The sequence below is a fragment of the Eptatretus burgeri genome, chromosome 9, assembly GCF_056783735.1.
Source record: "Eptatretus burgeri isolate ZD-2024b chromosome 9, Ebu_testis_v1, whole genome shotgun sequence".
Lineage (NCBI taxonomy): Eukaryota > Metazoa > Chordata > Myxini > Myxiniformes > Myxinidae > Eptatretus > Eptatretus burgeri.
Genome location: NC_140969.1, coordinates 14,882,550 through 14,902,012, shown reverse-complemented (window position 1 = coordinate 14,902,012; position 19,463 = coordinate 14,882,550). Strand labels below are relative to the sequence as shown.

Sequence of the window (19,463 nt, the reverse complement as noted above, 5' to 3'; positions counted from 1 at the left end):
GAGCCTTTTCTCCTTCTCATCCAGCCCTCTCCCCAAGCTCTTCTACTATATCCCACACTCTTTCAACAACACTTCTTACTCTCCCCCCCCTCCTCCCTTGTCCTACCCTCTCCCTCCCCTGCACCCAAAACCTCCTCCCCTCCCTCTTCCTTAACAGTGTGGACCTCAAATATCCAGGGCCTTCGCACAAACCTGACATCTTTCCGTATAGGTTACCACTGACAAACCAGACATAATCTGCCTAACAGAAACTTTCCTCCCTCAAGACGTCTCTGACTCCCTAGTGTGTCTCCCTCCTTAGTTACTCCCTCCTCCGGTATGACAGACCTGAGCCTCGTCCTGGCGGCGGAGTTGATCTCTTCATCAAAGACCATTCCTCACTCACCATGCACTGTCCTCTCTCCCACACACCCCAAAGAATACCTCTGGCTATGGCTTCCCCTCCACTCCCACCTCATGTTCATATGTGTGCTGCACCGTCCACCAAGCAGTAATGACTCAATTTACACCTCACTATCCGAAAACATGGACCAACTTCTATCCTCTCATCCCAACTCTCTCTTCCTCATATGTGGTGACTTCTATTGTTGTCGTGCCAGTTGGCTGGGTGTGGGTACCTCTCTCACCTGCCATGGCACTTCAGCAAAAAAACTTCTGTGTTTCATTGGGACCGACACAATCTGTCAAGGACTTCAAGCTGGCAGGGACTTCAAGCAGCCATCAATGTTCTAGACTTCTAGACTGGGAATTCTTTCAAGGAAACTTGCTCTCTCTCTCTCTCTCATACACAGATTTATCCCATATTGTCTTCAGTTGGCCTATTCTTCCTCCCACCCATGGTATGCTGAAGCTTGTGGCAAGGCAGATGTCCTGAAACAACTTGCCTTCACCTCAAGGCTAATCCAAATGAAGGCAATCTCAGTTCCTTCCACAATGCTTGGATTCCAAGTGTGTATTTACCCTGAGGAGAGCCACAAAACAACATCTTTCCATTCTCAAGTCTGAACTCTCAAACCTGTCTCCCTCCTCCAAATCCTGGTGACATCTAGTTAAGTGTGTTTCTGCTGTATGTTCCCCCTCCATCCCATCCCTTGCCTCAAATGGCCACACAGCTGACATGGCACGTGAAAAGGCCGAATGCCTAAACTTCGTGTTTGCATCTAAATCTTGTGTCCCAAACCCATCACTTTCTGTACCCACCTTACCCAGTCGCACCCAGCTGTTCCTGGACTCTGTGACCTTTTCTGCTGACAAGGTGGAGAGCTTTCTGTCAAACCTCGATTCAGATTCTGCAACCGGTCCAGACGGCATCAACCCACATGTCCTAAAAACCTGTTCTGCTGCTCTTGCTCACCCTCTCTGTTGTATTCACACTCTCATTTTCTCAAGGTCATGTCATCTGCTTGGAAATCAGCAAACATTACCACTCTGCATAAAAAAGGTGCAAAAATAGATCCCTGCAACTACAGACCAATCAGCCTTCTCCCAATCATCAGCAAGGCTATGGAATCCATCATCGCCTCAGACATAAAATCCTTCCTCTTCTTCAATGGCTTGATTTCTGATTATCAATTTGGATTCAGACCAAGTTACTCTACCCTGGATATGCTGCTTCTGCTCTCCCAACAATGGATGGAGGTCTTCAATGCTCGACATGAAATCACAGCCATCTCCCGAGACATATCGCTTGCTTTCGATACTGTCTGGCATCTTGCCCTACTCACCAAACTCTCTTCCTCTGGTATCCAAGGACATATCCACTCATGGCATGCAGACTTCCTCTCGTGTCGCAGCCAACATGTGGCCCTTCATGGAGTTCTCTCATCCCCTCTTCCTGTCCAAGGTGGAGTTCCTCAAGGCAGTGTTTTAGGCCCCGTTTTTCTCGTTTTCATCAATGATCTCTCCGACTCTGAAAAATTCTCTATATCTCTTTGCTGATGTCTCCAACCTCTACGGTACCATCTGTCATCCCTCAGATCAGCAAGCAGCAGCCTCTTCCCTCTCTGCAGATCTGGATAAAATCACAAGCTGGTCCAACACGTGGAACATGTCTTTCAATCCCGACAAATCTCACACTCTCACAACGTCTCTCCGAAATGACCATTTGGACCCCTCCCCCCACCACCCCACCCAATCTTTCTCAACAATCTTCTGGAAGAAGTCCTTTCATTCAAGCTTCTGGGTCTCACTATCTGCCATGATATGATCTTTCCTGGGAAAGCCACATTTCCAACCTGGCTTCCAAAGCCAGTCGCCGACTGGGAATCCTCCATCGTGCAAAGTCCTTCCTCGGCCCACCTGAGCTCCTGACCACATACAAAGCTTTCGTCCGCAGCCTGATGGAGTACTGCTTCTCTCCCACTGGGCTGGTGCGCCTGCCTCTCACCTTTCTCGGCTTCACACTGTGGAAACCAAGACATTTTGGATCATCGGCATCCCAGCGATGAGGCTGAGTCTTTGGGTCTCTCACTCTCACCACAGGCAGGTCAGTGGTCTTTCTGTCTTCTACTGTCTCCTCTCCGGCCTCACCCCTCCCCCCCCCTTGCTCTGTCTGAAATATGTCCGCCCCATATTTCCGCAGGGCACTTAAGGTCCACCAGCAACCCCCTTCTGGTAAAACGACCACAATCAAGAATCACTGCTCACCTTCCCTCTTTCATTCCTCTTTTTCCCCACCTTTGGAACAAACTCCCACACTCTCTTCAATCCCACTCTTCCCTCCAGGTCTTCAAAACAGCAGTTCATCACCATGTCTTGTCTTCCGCCATCCAAAACTACGATCTTTTCTACCCCCGCTAATCCACCCCAAACCCACCTCCTTCAAATTCCCTACTTTCCTTCGTGAAAGTCCTTGTCGTGCAAGGACCTGAAAGTCCCTGTAGTGTTCACCTTGTTCACCCTGTGTACCCTACCTCATCCCTCTCCATTCCACAGATCTCCTCATGTCTCTTATCTGTTCCACACTGTTTTTTCCTTCCTTCTCCCACCCCTCTCGTCTCCTGCTCCCCTTGTTGTGCATTCTGTGTTAGCTCTCCTACAAGCTTCGACAATATATATATATACAAAAAAAAAAGTACAACAGTTCCCTACAGGATGATGTGTATGTCCTATGGTTCGTTGAGGTTGCCTCACCCGCAAGTAGATGTTGAGGCGCTTCTGTGTCAGACTCATCGTCTGCGAGAGTTTCTCATCCTGACCGCCGGTGCGTGTGCCCTGCTGCTGATCTATCGCTGCCTTCTCACACCGGTACTTTTCTCGTATCGACTGGAACCAGTGCAGTGAATCAAATGCTCGGCACTGGTTGAGCAGCTTAAGGATGTATGCCACACCTAAAGGAAAGGAGAGAAGTTAAAATATTTCCTGCTCCATGCACTCTTCCCTTTGAGCAAATGTAGGAATGTTTTTTCTTTTCTTTTCTTTCTTTCTTTACAGGAACAAGGCTCAGGGAAGAGCTAGGGAGAGTTGAGAGTGGGACCAACATGAAGGGAATGAAAGAACAGGAAAAGAGGAAGGGAGGAAACACAAACTCGCAAGTAAGATAGATGGGTTAGGAAAGGTTAAGGGGTAGTAAAGGTCATGGGTCACAATAGTGGATGCCAAGAGGTGGTGGTGCATTGCTTGCTTCAAGCCCTGAAGGAAAGAGTGAGACAGAGCAACTTTGAGAAGGTGGTGCCATAGACCGGAGAAGTGAGGAGTAAGAGAGTTGAGGTATGCAGTCATCCTAGATTTTGGAAATTTAGCTCGGAGGAGGTTACTGGAAGAACATGTGCATCCTGGAATAGATAGGGAAGGTTGGAGGACTGAGAGAACAAAGACAGCAATGTTGGAGAATAGACGGTATAAAACAAAGATACCCCAGACCAGCCCTGGATCTCAGCAACAGAGCTCATCCCTTGACTTCATCATGCGAGATTCCAATAATTTTGAGAGCATTAGATTCCGCAGAATTCAGCAGAAACAGATGTGATGCTGGGAAGCCAGTCCACAGCAGAGAAGAGTATAGGCCATTGAGCTACAGGGAAAGAGTTTGTCAACTGCAAGTGGCTTTGGTTTTCCAAGAAAAGACATGGATCGACGGACGATGTCCAGTCTGCGGCTGGCTTTGGAGAACAGCTTTGCTCGGTGGTCGGCTCAGGAAAGGTCATGGCTGATAGTGAGGCCGAGACTAGCACACTTGCCTCCAAGCTGTCTCGCCTGGGTTCGAATCTCAGCCCAGATCCAAAATGTCATCCTGGTGTGTCGCAGGCAGGGTGAGGCATTGATGTGTGTGCTGTCCCTCGAATGGACGTTAACCTCGGCATCCCATCTGCTGGCATTAGTTGGGACATTAAATATACCATAGTGTCCAGGAAGAATAGGTGAGTTATCGCCAGCACCCTGGCCAAAATTCCAAATTCCTGCTCTAACCCACTGTATCAGTGGCGCAGCCATGCCTCTGCGAGAAATTATGTTAACCCAAAGGCATGTGGTGCACATGAAAAACAAGGAGTATAAATTACACACATTTAAAAAAAAAAAAAAATAGAAAATAGAATTTGACATGAATGCATCAATGGATATGCCACCACCCATGTTAGATGTCAACCCACTGTTATGTTTGATCTCAATTAAAGGTCACATGATAAACTAGAACGGCACTCGGGAGAGCGCATACTTCGCCAGGCTGAACAGTTTACGTTTTGTATCCCACTGATAGGCTGGACGTGTATCCGTCCGTACCTGAACCAAAATCGAATCGACTTGTTCTCGTCACCTACCCAATCCATCCACCAAGTTTTGTCAGAATCCATCCACAACTTTTTCAGATATCATGCGACATATCATTTTTGGTCCCATCTCTCATTGGTGAAGAATCACTTCAAAGATGAAAAACAAAATTCCAGTATCTGGATCCAGATCCAGATCTTCACCAACAAATCAATTTATCCATGTCACACACTCAACCTGTCCACCAAGTTTCATGTGAATCCGTCCACAATTTTTTGCGACATCATGCTCACAGACAAGGGTAAAAACATAACCACCTTTGGTGATGAGGTAACAAAATTGTGGAATCAGTGCATCCCCCATTTTAGTATTTTTGTGAAATTTAAGAGTTTCTGCTACTTTCGGCAAGAAAATATTGCAGGCTGAAGCGGCTTCAAGTTTTAGGAATGAAACTGTTAATTCGCATTTCAGCGCAGTTGTTATCCAAGGATCTGCACATTCTGGGAAGCAATGCCAGCATAAAATGGCAAGGTTTTAAAAACGAATGAAACAAGCAAATGAGCACCACAATAGGATAAGCAGTGTAGAGCCAAAGATATGTGGTTCGGATTTATGTGTGGTTATTTGTGGTGGGGTAATGGTTAGAGCATCCGTTCTGAGTCTGGGAGGTCGGTGGTTTAAGCCCAACCGCTGGCCGAGTCATACCAAAGACTATAAATTTGGCATGTGCTGCTTCCTTACTTGCTGCTCAGCATTTAGAGGATGGAGCATGGATAAGCCCCGTGGGTTGTTATCCCTTATGAAGAGTTCTCATTAAAGGTGCCAACTGACTGAGGTGAGAAAAGCGCTGCCAACAGATTGTGCCGTCAGTACCCAGTGTGTTCCAGGAAGGAACTTCGACAAAGGTCAACGGCCACATTTGTCTGATGTCTCTGTCTGCGTGCGAGCATAGGATTAGTGTGTGACTTTTTGACAGCTCTTCCATGGGGAAATAGAAAATGTCAACTCTGCTCACAGCTCGGAACATCTCAACAGTTACGCCCCTCGGAATGGTACAGTTGAGAGTACAGACGAACCACAAGTCTTCTGATGCATCCCTCATATGCCATGGTGCACACACATAATATATATATATATATATATATATATATATATATATATATATATATATATATATATATATATATATATATATATATATATTATACATACCTTTCATTACATAAAGGGAAAAGGTACAGAGGGAATGATGAGGAGACGATATACTCTTGAATGCCAACTACAAAAGACAGCACACTGGAGGGACAAAGGTCAAGCTGGAATTTAGATTCTCACAACCGAAAACAGGACAAGATCGACTGAGCAGATGTTGATACCAACCCATAGCGAAGCCATCATCTGTGAATGAAGCTCCAAGTTTGTTCTTTTTGTTCAACTTCTCCTTGCAGCTGATGGAATGTTCTACGAAGTTCAAAATCTAGCAAAGAGCACAATTTAATTTGCAAATGAAAAATGCACTCAATTAAAAAAAAAAATCCTTTTAAAACTGCCATCACCAAAAAGATAATATCCATAAAAAAAACAACAAAAAAACGTAGCTTTGCCAACTGGCGGATGGTAAACAAAAGTTTACCAAAGGTGGCAGGATGATGTAGAAGTTCCGAAGGTGCATGTTCTTGGAGCTACGGAACTCGGGCACGAAGACTGCAAGGAGCATCTTGAAATACTCTGTCCCTTCCGCAAAGTTCTTTGTCAGCATGTCCAACACAACATCCAGCTGCCTGTGTAAGAAGGGAAATAATAGTGTAAACACGGGTGCTCTGCTCACTGTATTGCCCTGAAGCCGGGCCACACACTGGAAGGATTTGCCCTGAAAATCCCAGACAATTTGCCTCATCATTGCTGGGAACTTTCCCACAAAGTACCTTGGGATTTCCTCAAAAGCAGATGTGTGTCACTTGGGACTCTTTCATGAATACCTTTTTGCCTAATTATCGACAAAATGTATCGTGGTGAAGAAGATGTACTTTTTATGTTTAAAAATATCGAGGCTCATCGAAGAAGAGTGAGATGACAAAATATTATAAGGACCGACTGTGGAGCAACAGTTGGACACATCAAGCAAGAAGATGAATGAACAGGAAAAGAGCGGAGAGAGAGGAGGGGAGGAAACAGAAGCCTGCAAGTAAAGGGATTGCTTGAGGTGGGGTTAATAGGAGCAGAAACGATCACGGGTAGAGATGGGGGAATGACATGTGATGGTGCACTGCCTGTTTAAAGCCCGAGACGGAAGAGTGGGATGGAACATCCCCAGGAAGGCGATTCCACAGACTTTAGAAAAGAAGAACAAAACAGATGAGGCCTGGATTTTGGGAGTTTAACCCAGAAGGGGTTATGGAAGAACTCATGCATCCTGGAGGAGTTGGGGTTGGGCCATGGAGCTGAGACAGCAAAGGAGCAAAAGGTCATTTAAAAGTAAAAACAACAGAGGCCACCGACCTGACACCTCATATATCTAAACAAATCGCCAGCAATTTACCAAAGTCAGTGACTTTTAAATGATTATTCACACATGGGATTTCCACACATTTGACACCACCTTGAACCAATGTGGAATCTGACCATTGAGTAGAATTGTCCGCCAAGAAAGGAGGGTCGAGGGGATAAATAAATTTAACGGTTAAATATTATATGTTGATCAAACTTGGAATCCATCCATCCATTGGGACCATACTCTGTGCAGAGTGTTGGTGCTGCCGAAGCAGTCACCTTGGCTATTGGGCGCAATCCTGGATGGGTCGCCACTCCGACATGGTATACCAGTAAGCCAGCACTCATTTTGCCGACCTCAGGATGACAGGCAGAGTCAACCCCACCTAGTATTATTTCAACTGCCGAGGGGGATTTGAACTCAGGATCCTCGGATCCCAAACCCACCACCTTCACCATGAAGCCAACACCAGGCAAAAACTTGGAATCATCACCAGGAATTCACAAAGACGAATTGCTCAACTATGTGGCTGGCTTAACAAAATAAAACAACAATAAAACGTGAAAAATCCTCAAACTGCTTACTTCGCAGCAGCACAAGTCTCTTCTGAGAGTTTGTCTTCCCTCGCAAGTTCTTCGAAGTTTACAATGTCCTCCAGGTCAGGCACAAACCTGCATCACAGGTGAGAAAGCACACATTGCAACGAGTCCAAGCATTTCCTTGTGAAGGCGAGGTCGAGTTACGGGTGAAATATATATAATATATATATATATATATATATATATATATATATATATATATATATATATATATATATATATATATATATATATATATATATATATATATATATATATATATATAACAGCGAGTCTGTTCTTTATAAGTTTCCAAACCTGTAGGGCAATTTCCCCAAAATTTGATAGACTACATTATATTACATGTGGAAGATCAACATCACAATAAAAACTTTCAATGAATAATCAAGTTGATGAAAAACAACAACAACAGTGCTTTCTGGGACTTCACATCATCTTCTGAATGACGCCCATGCACAGTCCAAGCTCAACCCCACTCCCGGCTGAGATACTGATGCATCACCATTGGATGATCATGAGTCGGTTCAAGTAAAACACGAGCACTAAAGTCTAAATCACACAATCTTGATCGGGTGATCCAACTTGTTTCAGTATATGACAAAGTGATACTTCCTTCAGGATCCCCATCCTTCATTTTCACCCCATGTCCAACTCTATGGAGGCATCGACACATGATGTATGCATTGAACAATGGAGGCTAAAATTTAAGAAAAAAAAGTAAAGGAAAGGAAGGAAGAATGGAGAGCAAAAGGAAGTGAAGGGAGTGCGGAGAGAAAGAAAAGGAAGTTGGGAGTACAGTGGAATTATGGGATGAATGAGGAAGAGGCATACTGGAGGAATGTTGGAAAGGCTTAAAAACATAGTAAACAAAATTAGGCTCAATTAAACAATCACACAACCATACCGGATAGCATTACTGCAGCAATGCAAGCCACCTGAGCGGATCATGCGCACATAGCCCATGGCATTGCCTGGAAAACAAAAGCAGAAATAAAAGAGGAGAAAGCAACCAACATAACCCCATAAAGGTCAGAAGAATGCCGACATATAAATCGATGTCGGTTGACATCTGCGGAATGACCAAATTGAATGTTACCACAATCTTGTTTTGTAACTACCAGTGATTCAGGAATCATAAACCCAACCTCTTGAACTGCTCAAAAGCACTGTTGCTCGACAGCACCTCCTGCCACTGAACTAACCACCTTTTCTGCCCCATAAAGAATACCGATCTGGCTGATGAGTTGTCTGAATTGGTCGAGGTAGCTCTGGCCATCAGGTGTAACTCCAAGCTTCCGAATTCCACGGTTGAACTTGTCGGCCCGATCAAATGGGTACTGCGCACACGCATCGGGAGTGGAACGGAGGGTGAGGAGAAAGGGCATGGAACAAAGAAATCAGGGTAATATTAATTCTACACCACTCTAAGAACAACTTATCTGAAAACGATTCGACCATAAAGCGTAAGGAAACGACCCGCCTCTCTCGTGTGATACTTGCACCATGACTGCAAGTCTGATATTATCACTCAAATGGCATCATCATCTTGTTCTCAACGAAGAAGTGCAGGGTGGCTGTTTTGTTCATAATTTGTGACATTTCACAATGAGCTATGTACATGTCCAACTTGTATAAATGTTCTCATTTTCTTATTTGCCAACGCTCACATCTGCAATCACCCACAGTGATGGATATTGTAGCAAGGGAAAAGGTTTAGGGGAGGAGGGGGGATTACGCAGATTACCCCCTTCCCTAAAACATTAGTCATCTGGGTTCTGACCAACAATATGATCCACTACTCATAATAATACTACCACTACCATTAGTACATTAAAAGACCAAATTTGTCCCACCTTATTGTGGGGTCAGCTGGCAAAAACTTGAAGTTACTGGTCCAAGTCTTTCATGAACCAGCTGTCTCGGCCCGGCGTTTGACTGAAGGTGGCAGGAACTTGACCGTCGTGTCGGTAAAGACCCACCATCCAACCAACAATCTGATAGCAAAATGGTAATTCTTTTGGCACTAGCACAGACTGCAGAAGCTTGGAACCAAAATCCTTCCTACTACCGCATTCAATCGTATTTGAACACACATCCTCCAGGATGCCAGTTTATCAATAAGGCATTACACACGTGTTATTTCGTTTTTAGCCATGTGGCAAAAATCGGTTGCTCATTAAAAAGATGAGGTTCATATTGGTTCCAATGGCTCCTAGTGAAAATGGTGAAAAAGGCTCCTGGTGGGTTAAAGATGCTTAATAGAGAATAGTTATTTCTTTAAGAGTGTCTCAACACAAGTGTAAAGTAATTCAACGTGATATTAGATATGTATCACTAAAATGCATAGTTAGACACCGTCAAGTTATCCTAATGGGTGTGCTAGTATCGCCATCCCTGGGTGTGTCAAGTATCGCCATCCCTTCTGACATTTTATTTAATGTACTTCCGTCTGTTATCTGTCATGTATGTGTCTTTTTCGTGTTTGTGTAGGCCTTGGCATGTGGGTTTAGGCATGAAAGCGGCTTCAGCGCAATCTGAGAAGAAAGGGGAGGGGCCGCCTCAGTGACAATTGACAATAGGCGGTCCCCTCACCTATCAAACGGGCTATTGGTCCAATGGCGAGAGAGGGGTGGGATGCAGTGCGTCATTAATGACGTACACACCCGATGCTATAAAGGCGCACGGCAGGGAGTGATGGAGCAGATGCCTGGGACTGATAACGGAGAGGCTGCGGGAGACCAGCAAAGCTGTGGCATGATTTTACATTCATATTGAGATTCACAGATGGACATGCAATATGTTAGTGAAGTACAACATGCTACCCTTTGATTAAACCTATCAGTGAAAAACAGGCAAGCCCACCACCTCATGTTATATAAAAAAAGACAAACATGCGAGGAAAAATATATGTACAAATTAAAAAATAAGTATAGGTGCAAGAGAAGTCAAAAGGTTTTTCATCTGACCCATTGCTGCGAGAAAAGTGAGCGGCCCGGGCTGACATAACGTAGAAATAGACCAACGTCCGTGCCGAGTTTGGTTTCGTGGTCAGGAGAAAGAGTCACTGACATCAAAACTTTTGAGACTCCTCAGAGCTAAGAATCGAGTGTCATGAACCAAAATTTAATTTATACCTTTTGCTCATTCTGCTCTTTTGTCTCGCGGAAGTGTCGGATGTCTTTGATGAGCCTGGACTTTATGTGCTCATCATACATGAACTGACTGAAGATGAAGAACTTTTTCCGCAGAAACTGATACGTGAAGTTCACCTGGCGCATAGGGAAAAATCAAAGCATCAGCATGTTCAAAATGACTCAAAACTGATTTCACATGATGACGACGGAGGGACCGAACGTCACCCTGAACTTTGGAAGCCACCTGGATGCAGTGAAACCTCACGAGATAACTCGCCATGCCCTCACCGTGGTGTTCATGATGCCGGTCCCATGCGTGCGAATCGAGTTAGCAATGTGCCGGATATTGATGGTGTTCAGATGCTTGTTGTTACTCGACCGCTCTATGAAAATCTGTTTCAATGGTTAATGACAACACAAAACATGATGATGTTGCTGCGACATACAAAACATATTAAAAAGAGAAAGTATTTGTTCCATTCACATTGAATACTGTACCACTCAACAACTTCCCAAATGAAACACCTCAGTAATATGTGGACACATCCCTTTCAAAACAGTTCCGAGTCACAAAGTTGCTGCATCAATTGGCAACCGATGCAAAACTCGCTGCTGACCAAAACCCTCTTTCTTTTCTATGGTAACTTAATTGACTTCCAGGACAAATACCTCCCCCTTCGAGTATTGTCTTGAGCCTGAAGATACTGTTACACCAGAATGGCACTCGGTAGAGTGCATACTTCCGCCAAGCTGAACAGTTTACGTTTTGCATCCCACTGATCAGCCGCATCCGGATCTTCACCAAAATCGAATAAATTTGTCGTCGTCACACACCCAACCTGTCCAAGTTTTGTCCGAATCTGTCCATAACTTTTTGAGATATCCTGCTCACAGACAAACGGACAGACAGACAGATGTGAAAACATAACCTCCGTCAAAGTTCTGTGGCGGAGGTGACAAGCATTCTCTGTATTTACCCTTTTCTCTCCTTCATGTTCATTCAATCCCAAAAGTTTCCAACAACTTGATTATCAAAATATTGTAGCTCTTTCCCAAACCTCGATATTTGAGAGCTGAGAACATGATACCTGGTTGTTGAGGTTGTAGAGGTACTTTGCCACGAATACATGGATGTTTCGCATTATTTCCAGCACATCCAGGCCCTAACAGAAACGAGAAGAGCATATGGTGTGCTTAGTTCTTTCTGACACACTTCACAGGTTTTAAGGGAAAAAAAGAAAGATGAAATAATAAAATAAACCTCAGGTGATGCATTGGTAATGGCAAAACATAACAACACATGAAAACTGCCAAATGGACCACAGTCTAGCCTGAGAGGTATAATGCAAAATACATCAAACAAAGGCGTACAGCTATCTCGCATGGGGAACATAGTCATATCAGAATGTTAAAGGGAATGGATAAAATGATGTGCGAGGAGCCCATTTGGCCCATCATGCTTGTGCCATACACACACCACATCAACTTGAATGGAGTTTGACATCCGTATCCATTTACAATCGATTGGCCTATCTCTATCTCATTTAATATTTAAGCGAGGCATTTAACCAGCGTATCAACACAAACAACACATGAGAAAAAATATTTTAAAGCAGAAAGTACAAGTAATCATAATCTTTCAAGAAAAATAACGCTCGAGAATCTCGATGGGAACGTCAAAAAGTACTGCGGTCACTTTAATATTACAGTACTACATGATACACTTTGATTAAGCTTCAGTGTACTTTCAACAACACTAAAAACAACTTTCATTCTGGCAGTCTCAATTAACTTGCTGTCCCACAAAAGCACCCCAGAAACAATAAGCAACTTGTTTTGCGGTTTCGGCCACAGTTTCAAACAGGCCTACTTTATCTCTCAGCTCGATATGCTATGCCATTGAAGGCCGTGTGATAGATGGGAATCTCACCCAGTGCAGAAAATATTGGATCTGCACTCCTCACCACAGCTTTGATCAATATCTGAACCACAAAGCAAATCCGATCTCGGGGGTTTTGCACAGAGCTTTTGAAATGTTACACATCACATGGACTTGGTCCAAGACGGCGTTATACACAAGAGTGGAAAAGCTGCTCGTTATTGGATTTTGAATCCAGATTTCCATCGAGGTTTCCAACAAGTGCAGTTCTCCAACCAATTCCTTTCAGCTCTACAATACCCTTCAAAAAATAAACATAAATACCGGAACATACATTTTGAACAATCTTGATGACATGTTCATTAAAGCAAGTGTTCCAATGTATAAAATTTAACGAGGAACATATGCCAATACTGTGTTTAATATCCCACTTTTAACATGTTCCAGCAAATGGGACTGGTTTGAAAAATAAAAACTGGATTTCTGGGAAGAAAGCAACTTTTTTTGTTGTTTGCAAATGCAATCGAAAATGAAAGATCAACTTTTTGTTTTATATAGTTTTTTTTTTAAGTTCAGGTTGGTACCCACAGTCATTAAGAACAACCATCTCTAAGAAAGGGAATGGAATAAGAGTCAACCACATTAAGTGGACAAGTATCACGTGGAACAGGCAGATTATCCCAGACTGAAGGTCATGAGTGAGCTCGCTGGGTTTTTACTGACAATTTAACAGTGAAATAATAATTCTCCTGAGACTAGCTTTTCTGTTTGAAGATTCAGATCCAACTCTTAATTCTGCAAAATTGAGTGGGATTTTTACCAACAACCTTCAGTGTATTCACCAATGGGCCACATAAACCCAATACAATGCCATATTCCCCTGTCCTTCCTCTATGAGAAATGGCAGGCAAATCTCCAAATATATTACTGTGATCAGTCTACGGGAAAGATATTGTTACGATTGTGGGGGTAGATGAAGGAATTTAATAGGGAATATAACATTGTGTAGAGTTGCTTGGTCCGTGGACGTGTAGGAGGCATCTCTATGTGAGTAAGTAGGGAACTTGTGAGCTTAAGTGTTACCCATCACCACACGGGGGGTGGGGCAGTGTTAATTAGCTGAGGGAGTAAGAATAAGATCCCCAGTATGTGATTGCCCTTTGTGATTTTTCCCTATGTTTATATATTTCAAGATCGGCAATAAAAGCGGGGAACACGTCCCTAAAACCACAACAAACAGGCAGAACGCCCCGCCTTCAAAGGTTGACAACAAGCGAAGTCATGCTCCTGAGATGCTATTGATGGGCGTGACGTCAGAAGTTAGCCAAGCAGGCAGAAGCCCCACCTTCCCGGGTTGCGGGCGAACAAGCCACGTCCCCAAGGGGAAGATATGGAGTGATCAGAGTGGAGGCACATTGCGCTTTTGGTGGAGAGGCATCGGACTCAGTAGGCTGGACCTTTTGAGAGGCATCGGACTCAGTAGGCTGGACCTTTTGAGAGGCATCGGACTCAGTAGGCTGGACCTTTTGAGAGGCATCGGACTCAGTAGGCTGGACCTTTTGAGAGGCATCGGACTCAGTAGGCTGGACCTTTTGAGAGGCATCGGACTCAGTAGGCTGGACCTTTTGAGAGGCATCGGACTCAGTAGGCTGGACCTTTTGAGAGGCATCGGACTCAGTAGGCTGGACCTTTTGAGAGGCATCGGACTCAGTAGGCTGGACCTTTTGAGAGGCATCGGACTCAGTAGGCTGGACCTTTTGAGAGGCATCGGACTCAGTAGGCTGGACCTTTTGAGAGGCATCGGACTCAGTAGGCTGGACCTTTTGAGAGGCATCGGACTCAGTAGGCTGGACCTTTTGAGAGGCATCGGACTCAGTAGGCTGGACCTTTTGAGAGGCATCGGACTCAGTAGGCTGGACCTTTTGAGAGGCATCGGACTCAGTAGGCTGGACCTTTTGAGAGGCATCGGACTCAGTAGGCTGGACCTTTTGAGAGGCATCGGACTCAGTAAGCTTGTGCTTTTGGTGGAGAGCTGTGATCCGCAGGCTGGCACATTTTGAGATGCATCGGACTCAATGGGCTTGCAATTTTGGGAGGCTTCTGACTAAATAGGACGAGAGGAGGGCAGAGCGCACACACGAGGCAGAGTCAGAGGCAAGAGCGGAGGGTGAGCGCACGTCAAGGATGACGACATGACCATTGAATTGTGTTGAGGCGATTTGGCTCACGTGGTGAAGCAAGACGCTGGCCTTTGGCTCTTGGTTGGGTCAGTGAGCACGATCAGCACACAAAGCCGTCACATTGGGGCTCTGAGCTTTGGTGTGGAGTGCTGCTCACTGATTGCCTGGCGTGCATTTGACCTGCGACGAGAGAAGAAACTGTAACCGTGTATCTGTAGTGGAGTTCAAGTACAAGCCCCCCCCCCCCCCTTTGTGCTGTGCTCCTCCTGGTAGATCGCCCCTCTGCCATTTCGCCCCTTTCCCGCACGTGCATCAATCTCCGAGTCTCGGTTGTAAGCCTTTAATGGAGAAGTTTTGCCATCTATCCAGGTAAGGGGCTAGACCCACTGGACACAACAATATTGTCTCTGGAGTTCTGAGGCCTCACTATCAGTCATAACCCATCTTGGGCAGATCATATCTCTAAACAAACCAAAATATAAAGCTGCCACCTCATCGGAAGTCTCTGCGTGACCAAGTTCTTCCTCTATCATTCTCGGCTTATGATGGTTTACAAAGCCTTCATCTAGATTCAAGTGTTAAGGAACATGGCCCCCACCACATGTCCACTGTGAACTGGTGCTGCTGACTCCCATCTTCCCCCACCCCCCCCCCCAATCCTCCTGAAGGCCCTGAAATCTCGCATCAGGTAGCTAAGAGTCACATGCTCATACAATATCACCATAAAATTCCTACAGTCTGAGTTTATTGCACATCGATGGAAATGAACACAGACTCGATACAGGAGGAGAAAAGGGGGGAGGTGGGGGCGGTGCGAGGGAAGGTTCTGGCGCGAAGAGTAAATATTCCAGGTGGACCATGCACATGGCCTGTGCACACAAAGGAGAAGTGCAGGGAAGGGAAATCAGGCAAAGCCAGAAACAGAAAAACTTTACAGTAGAACCTCAGCAAGTCAGATAATTATTGGGGGTAACTGTGTTGCAAAATTATCTTTGCGGCGAACTGCAATAGTATAGTAATGCAAAATTAATAAAGCGTTCTTTAAATGCTATACGAAGATGAGAAATAATGCAGAATTCAGAGATATCCACGTCGAGGGGGAGACGGGGAGGGGGGAGGGGGAGAGAGGGAAAGATTGCTGGACATTATTCACAGGAATCAATTTTACCGATTCGGACAAAGCCCAGATAATTCATTTTCTGGCTATACGAGGTTTTACTATATTTACATCCAACGGTTGCAATGAAAAGGCTAACATGTTGTGCACCCAAACCTGTTCAAGGGTCTGGCTTGGGAGGTGAGGCTCGGTCATTGTGAGACCATAACGCTGAGAGGCAAGGCTGCGCATCTCGCTGTAAGTGGCCGAATCGTGGAGAGCCACCGTGTTTAGGTTGTAGAAGGTTTGTTCCAAGTAGTGCATCACGTAGGCTGGACATGCCAAACACAGCAGGACAAGTCACAGAAAATAAAATGCCAATATCATAATATAATACAAGTTGCTTTGAAGGAACTTCAAAACAGGAGATGGTCATTCAGCCCAAAGCTTGCACAATGGTTGCCAACCTATGGTTGTTTGTCCATGCTCGATCATTATTAAATGCTGAGCATCAAGCAAGGAAGTAGTATGGACCATTTTTAAAGTCTTTCATATGACTCATCAGGGGTTCGAACAATCAACCTCACAGAATCACAGCTAACTATTTAACCATTACACCACCAACTGGATATACGTACTCGACTTCCCTCCACACTTCAACCAAAACTCAAGGACTTTTGCCGTCTTTTCCCCACTACAAACACTTTGCATTCCTTCCAACCTGCCTTCATCGTCAGAGATGTAGTTTTTACGTTGGAGTCCTGTTTCTACCAAAACAATCACACTCAAAAAAAAAAACAACCTCATATGAGGCGAGACATTCACAAACCCGGCAGAGATGGGTACCCTACTAGTGTCTATTAAGTACACAGAGTGTAGTTTTTGCTTTGAAGGAGCTCTTGCCACATACAGGTAGTGTACAAAAAAATTTGGGAAAACCTGGGTAAATGAGGGACACCAAATATATTGAAAGCAATGGCTTCCACACTGCTGTGTTTATGTGTTAATTGAGATGAGCATTGGTTCTGGATTTTGACAGTTTCACGAGGAGACGAGCCTGGTGTTGGCTTAATGGTCAAGGTGGCTGGCTTAAGATCTTAGGGTCTTGAGTTTGAGCCCTTGTTGCATCGTTGAAATAAAACCAGATGGGTTGACTCAGCCTGTCATCCCTCTGAGGTCAGCAAAGTGAGTACCAGCATACTGGTAATAAGGGCACTGCATCAGCTGCACAGCCGTGCTTCCAGAAATTATGCAACCAACAGCCATAGGTTGCATACGAAACACCAACTAGGAGGTGATTGCTGGTGGACCACGTGCATCCTGCAGATACCGGGGGTGGGGAGGGAGGGAGGGGACAAAGCACAAAGAGAGCAAAAAGTGCAAGACCAGAAAGGATGCGGAAGAAGACAGAGACCACCAACCTGTCGGTGATGGCAAAGTGATAGGCCCATAGACTCAGCTTCATCGTGAGAGATTCCAATGACTTTGAAGGCCTTGGTTTCTACAGCATCAAACTGAGCAAGTTGTGAGGCAGGGTCGCCAGCCCAAAGGGGAGAGCAGTACTCCATCAAGCTGTGGATTAAAGCCTTGTAGGTGGATAGGAGCTCAAGTGTGCCAAGGATGCACAATGGAAGATGCCCAGTATGGCTTTGGAGGCCAACTTTGAAATGTGGCTTGCCCAAGAGAGATCATGGCTGAGAGTGAGACCCGGAGTTTGAGTGACAACTTCTTCGAGAGGGTTGGTGAGAAAGTAGATGTGAGGGTTTGCAGTACGGTCCATTTGGAGAAAATGAGAGTGAGTGTGTGTAGTTTCTCAGGGTTAAAAGACAGATTCCATACGTTTCTCCAGTTTGTGATTTTTGTCAAGGTCTGATGAGAAGGAAGATGCTGCTGCCTGTCTATCAGAAGGATGAGGGATGTCACGGCAGAGGGTGGGGACATCAGTAGAGATAAAGAGGATTTTCCAAAGAGTCAGAGAGAACATTGATGAAGATTAGGAATAGTATGGGGCCGAGAACACTGCCTAGGGGCAATCCAGCCTTGACAGGGAGAGGAGAATAAAGGATTCTAGAGTGTACCAGGTGCGGTGGGACGCAAGAAGCACGCGGGCCACCATCAACTCCGCTTTATTGCGCGACCAGAAGCACACTCTTCCCACCCCTAGCGGGCGAGGCATGATATACGAAAACCCAATCACGTGGCACAGCACACTCCTCCCCTCGTAAAATGACCCGTCACATAATGAACAGATAATCACAACATGACCATCGGAAACCCATCAACACTCATAATCCTCCAAGTACCGCGGCCGCACCCTGACCCGCCTCGGACGGGCAGCGCCGCCAGACAGCCCAGGCTCAAATGCCACCTGGCTCGGTCGAGGTGACACCCTCGCCGGACTCGCACTTCCCGCAACACCAGCTACCCCCGACTGCCCAGCCTGCTCGACGTCCCCGGGTAGGACAGCATCAGGCGAAGCCCCCCTTGGCGCCGGCCCAGCCAGCCCCAGCGATACAACGTCAGGTGCCGGCGATACTACCGGTGGGGGTCCCGCATCGTCCGGCTCGGGGAGGTGTGGGGGGGGGGGGTGACGCTGAACAGCGATCATGCATCTGGTCCACGTGCCGCTTCCACACAACCCCACCATCAGTCCGCACCATGCAATTCGCCGGTCCCAGCACCACAGAGACCACCGCCGGCACCCATTTGGAACCGTGGAAATAATCGCGCACCATTACCCGCTGCCCCACCTCGAAGCTGCGCAGCCGCGTCGGACGCGACATCGCCCCACTCCCCGACCCTCCAGGTCGTAGCAAATCCAGCCTGGACCGCAAAGCCCGTCCATAGAGACGAATGGCCGGCGAATCACCCGTGACAGGATGAACTGCGTTCCTGTAATGGAGCAAAAAGACATCGACCACCATCTGCACAGGTGCAACACCCCCCCTGCGCAAAGCCCGCTTCAACATCTTGACAAACGACTCAGCTTGGCCATTCGTCTCAGGGTGATACGGTGCGGACCTTAGATGTCGAATACCATTCTGGCGCATAAACTCATCAAATACACCCGCGATGAACTGCGGACCATTATCAGAGACCAGGATCTCCGGCAACCCTTTATTAGCAAAGATCGTCCGCAGCTTCTCTACAGTAATGTTTGCTGAAGTATGCTGCATTACTACAACCTCCGGCCATTTAGAGAATGCATCAATCACAATCAAAAACATCTTGCCATTAACCGGTCCCGCAAAATCTACATGGACCCTCTGCCAAGCTCGGTCTGGCACAGGCCAGAGACCCGAAGCTCGACGCGGGTTATCAGCATCTGTCTGGCACGTGGCGCAACGCTTAACCAACTGCTCAATGTCTTTGTCCAA

The 19,463-nt window shown here is 45.8% G+C and overlaps 1 protein-coding gene across 3 annotated transcripts in view; it reads right to left on the bottom strand.

The window, feature by feature from the left end:
- Positions 1–19,463, bottom strand: part of WASHC4 (WASH complex subunit 4) — a 150,769-nt gene that overhangs the window by 38,242 nt on the left and 93,064 nt on the right. For all 3 annotated transcript variants that reach the window (XM_085894150.1, XM_085894151.1, XM_085894149.1), the window contains exons 22-31: positions 16,264–16,418; positions 12,020–12,094; positions 11,220–11,324; positions 10,932–11,066; positions 9,026–9,134; positions 8,702–8,768; positions 7,783–7,869; positions 6,341–6,488; positions 6,088–6,184; positions 3,133–3,329 (exon numbers count right to left, since the gene is read on the bottom strand). In XM_085894150.1, coding sequence (XP_085750276.1) covers positions 3,133–3,329; positions 6,088–6,184; positions 6,341–6,488; positions 7,783–7,869; positions 8,702–8,768; positions 9,026–9,134; positions 10,932–11,066; positions 11,220–11,324; positions 12,020–12,094; positions 16,264–16,418 — 1,175 coding nt within the window. The remainder of the gene's footprint in view (positions 1–3,132; positions 3,330–6,087; positions 6,185–6,340; positions 6,489–7,782; positions 7,870–8,701; positions 8,769–9,025; positions 9,135–10,931; positions 11,067–11,219; positions 11,325–12,019; positions 12,095–16,263; positions 16,419–19,463) is intronic.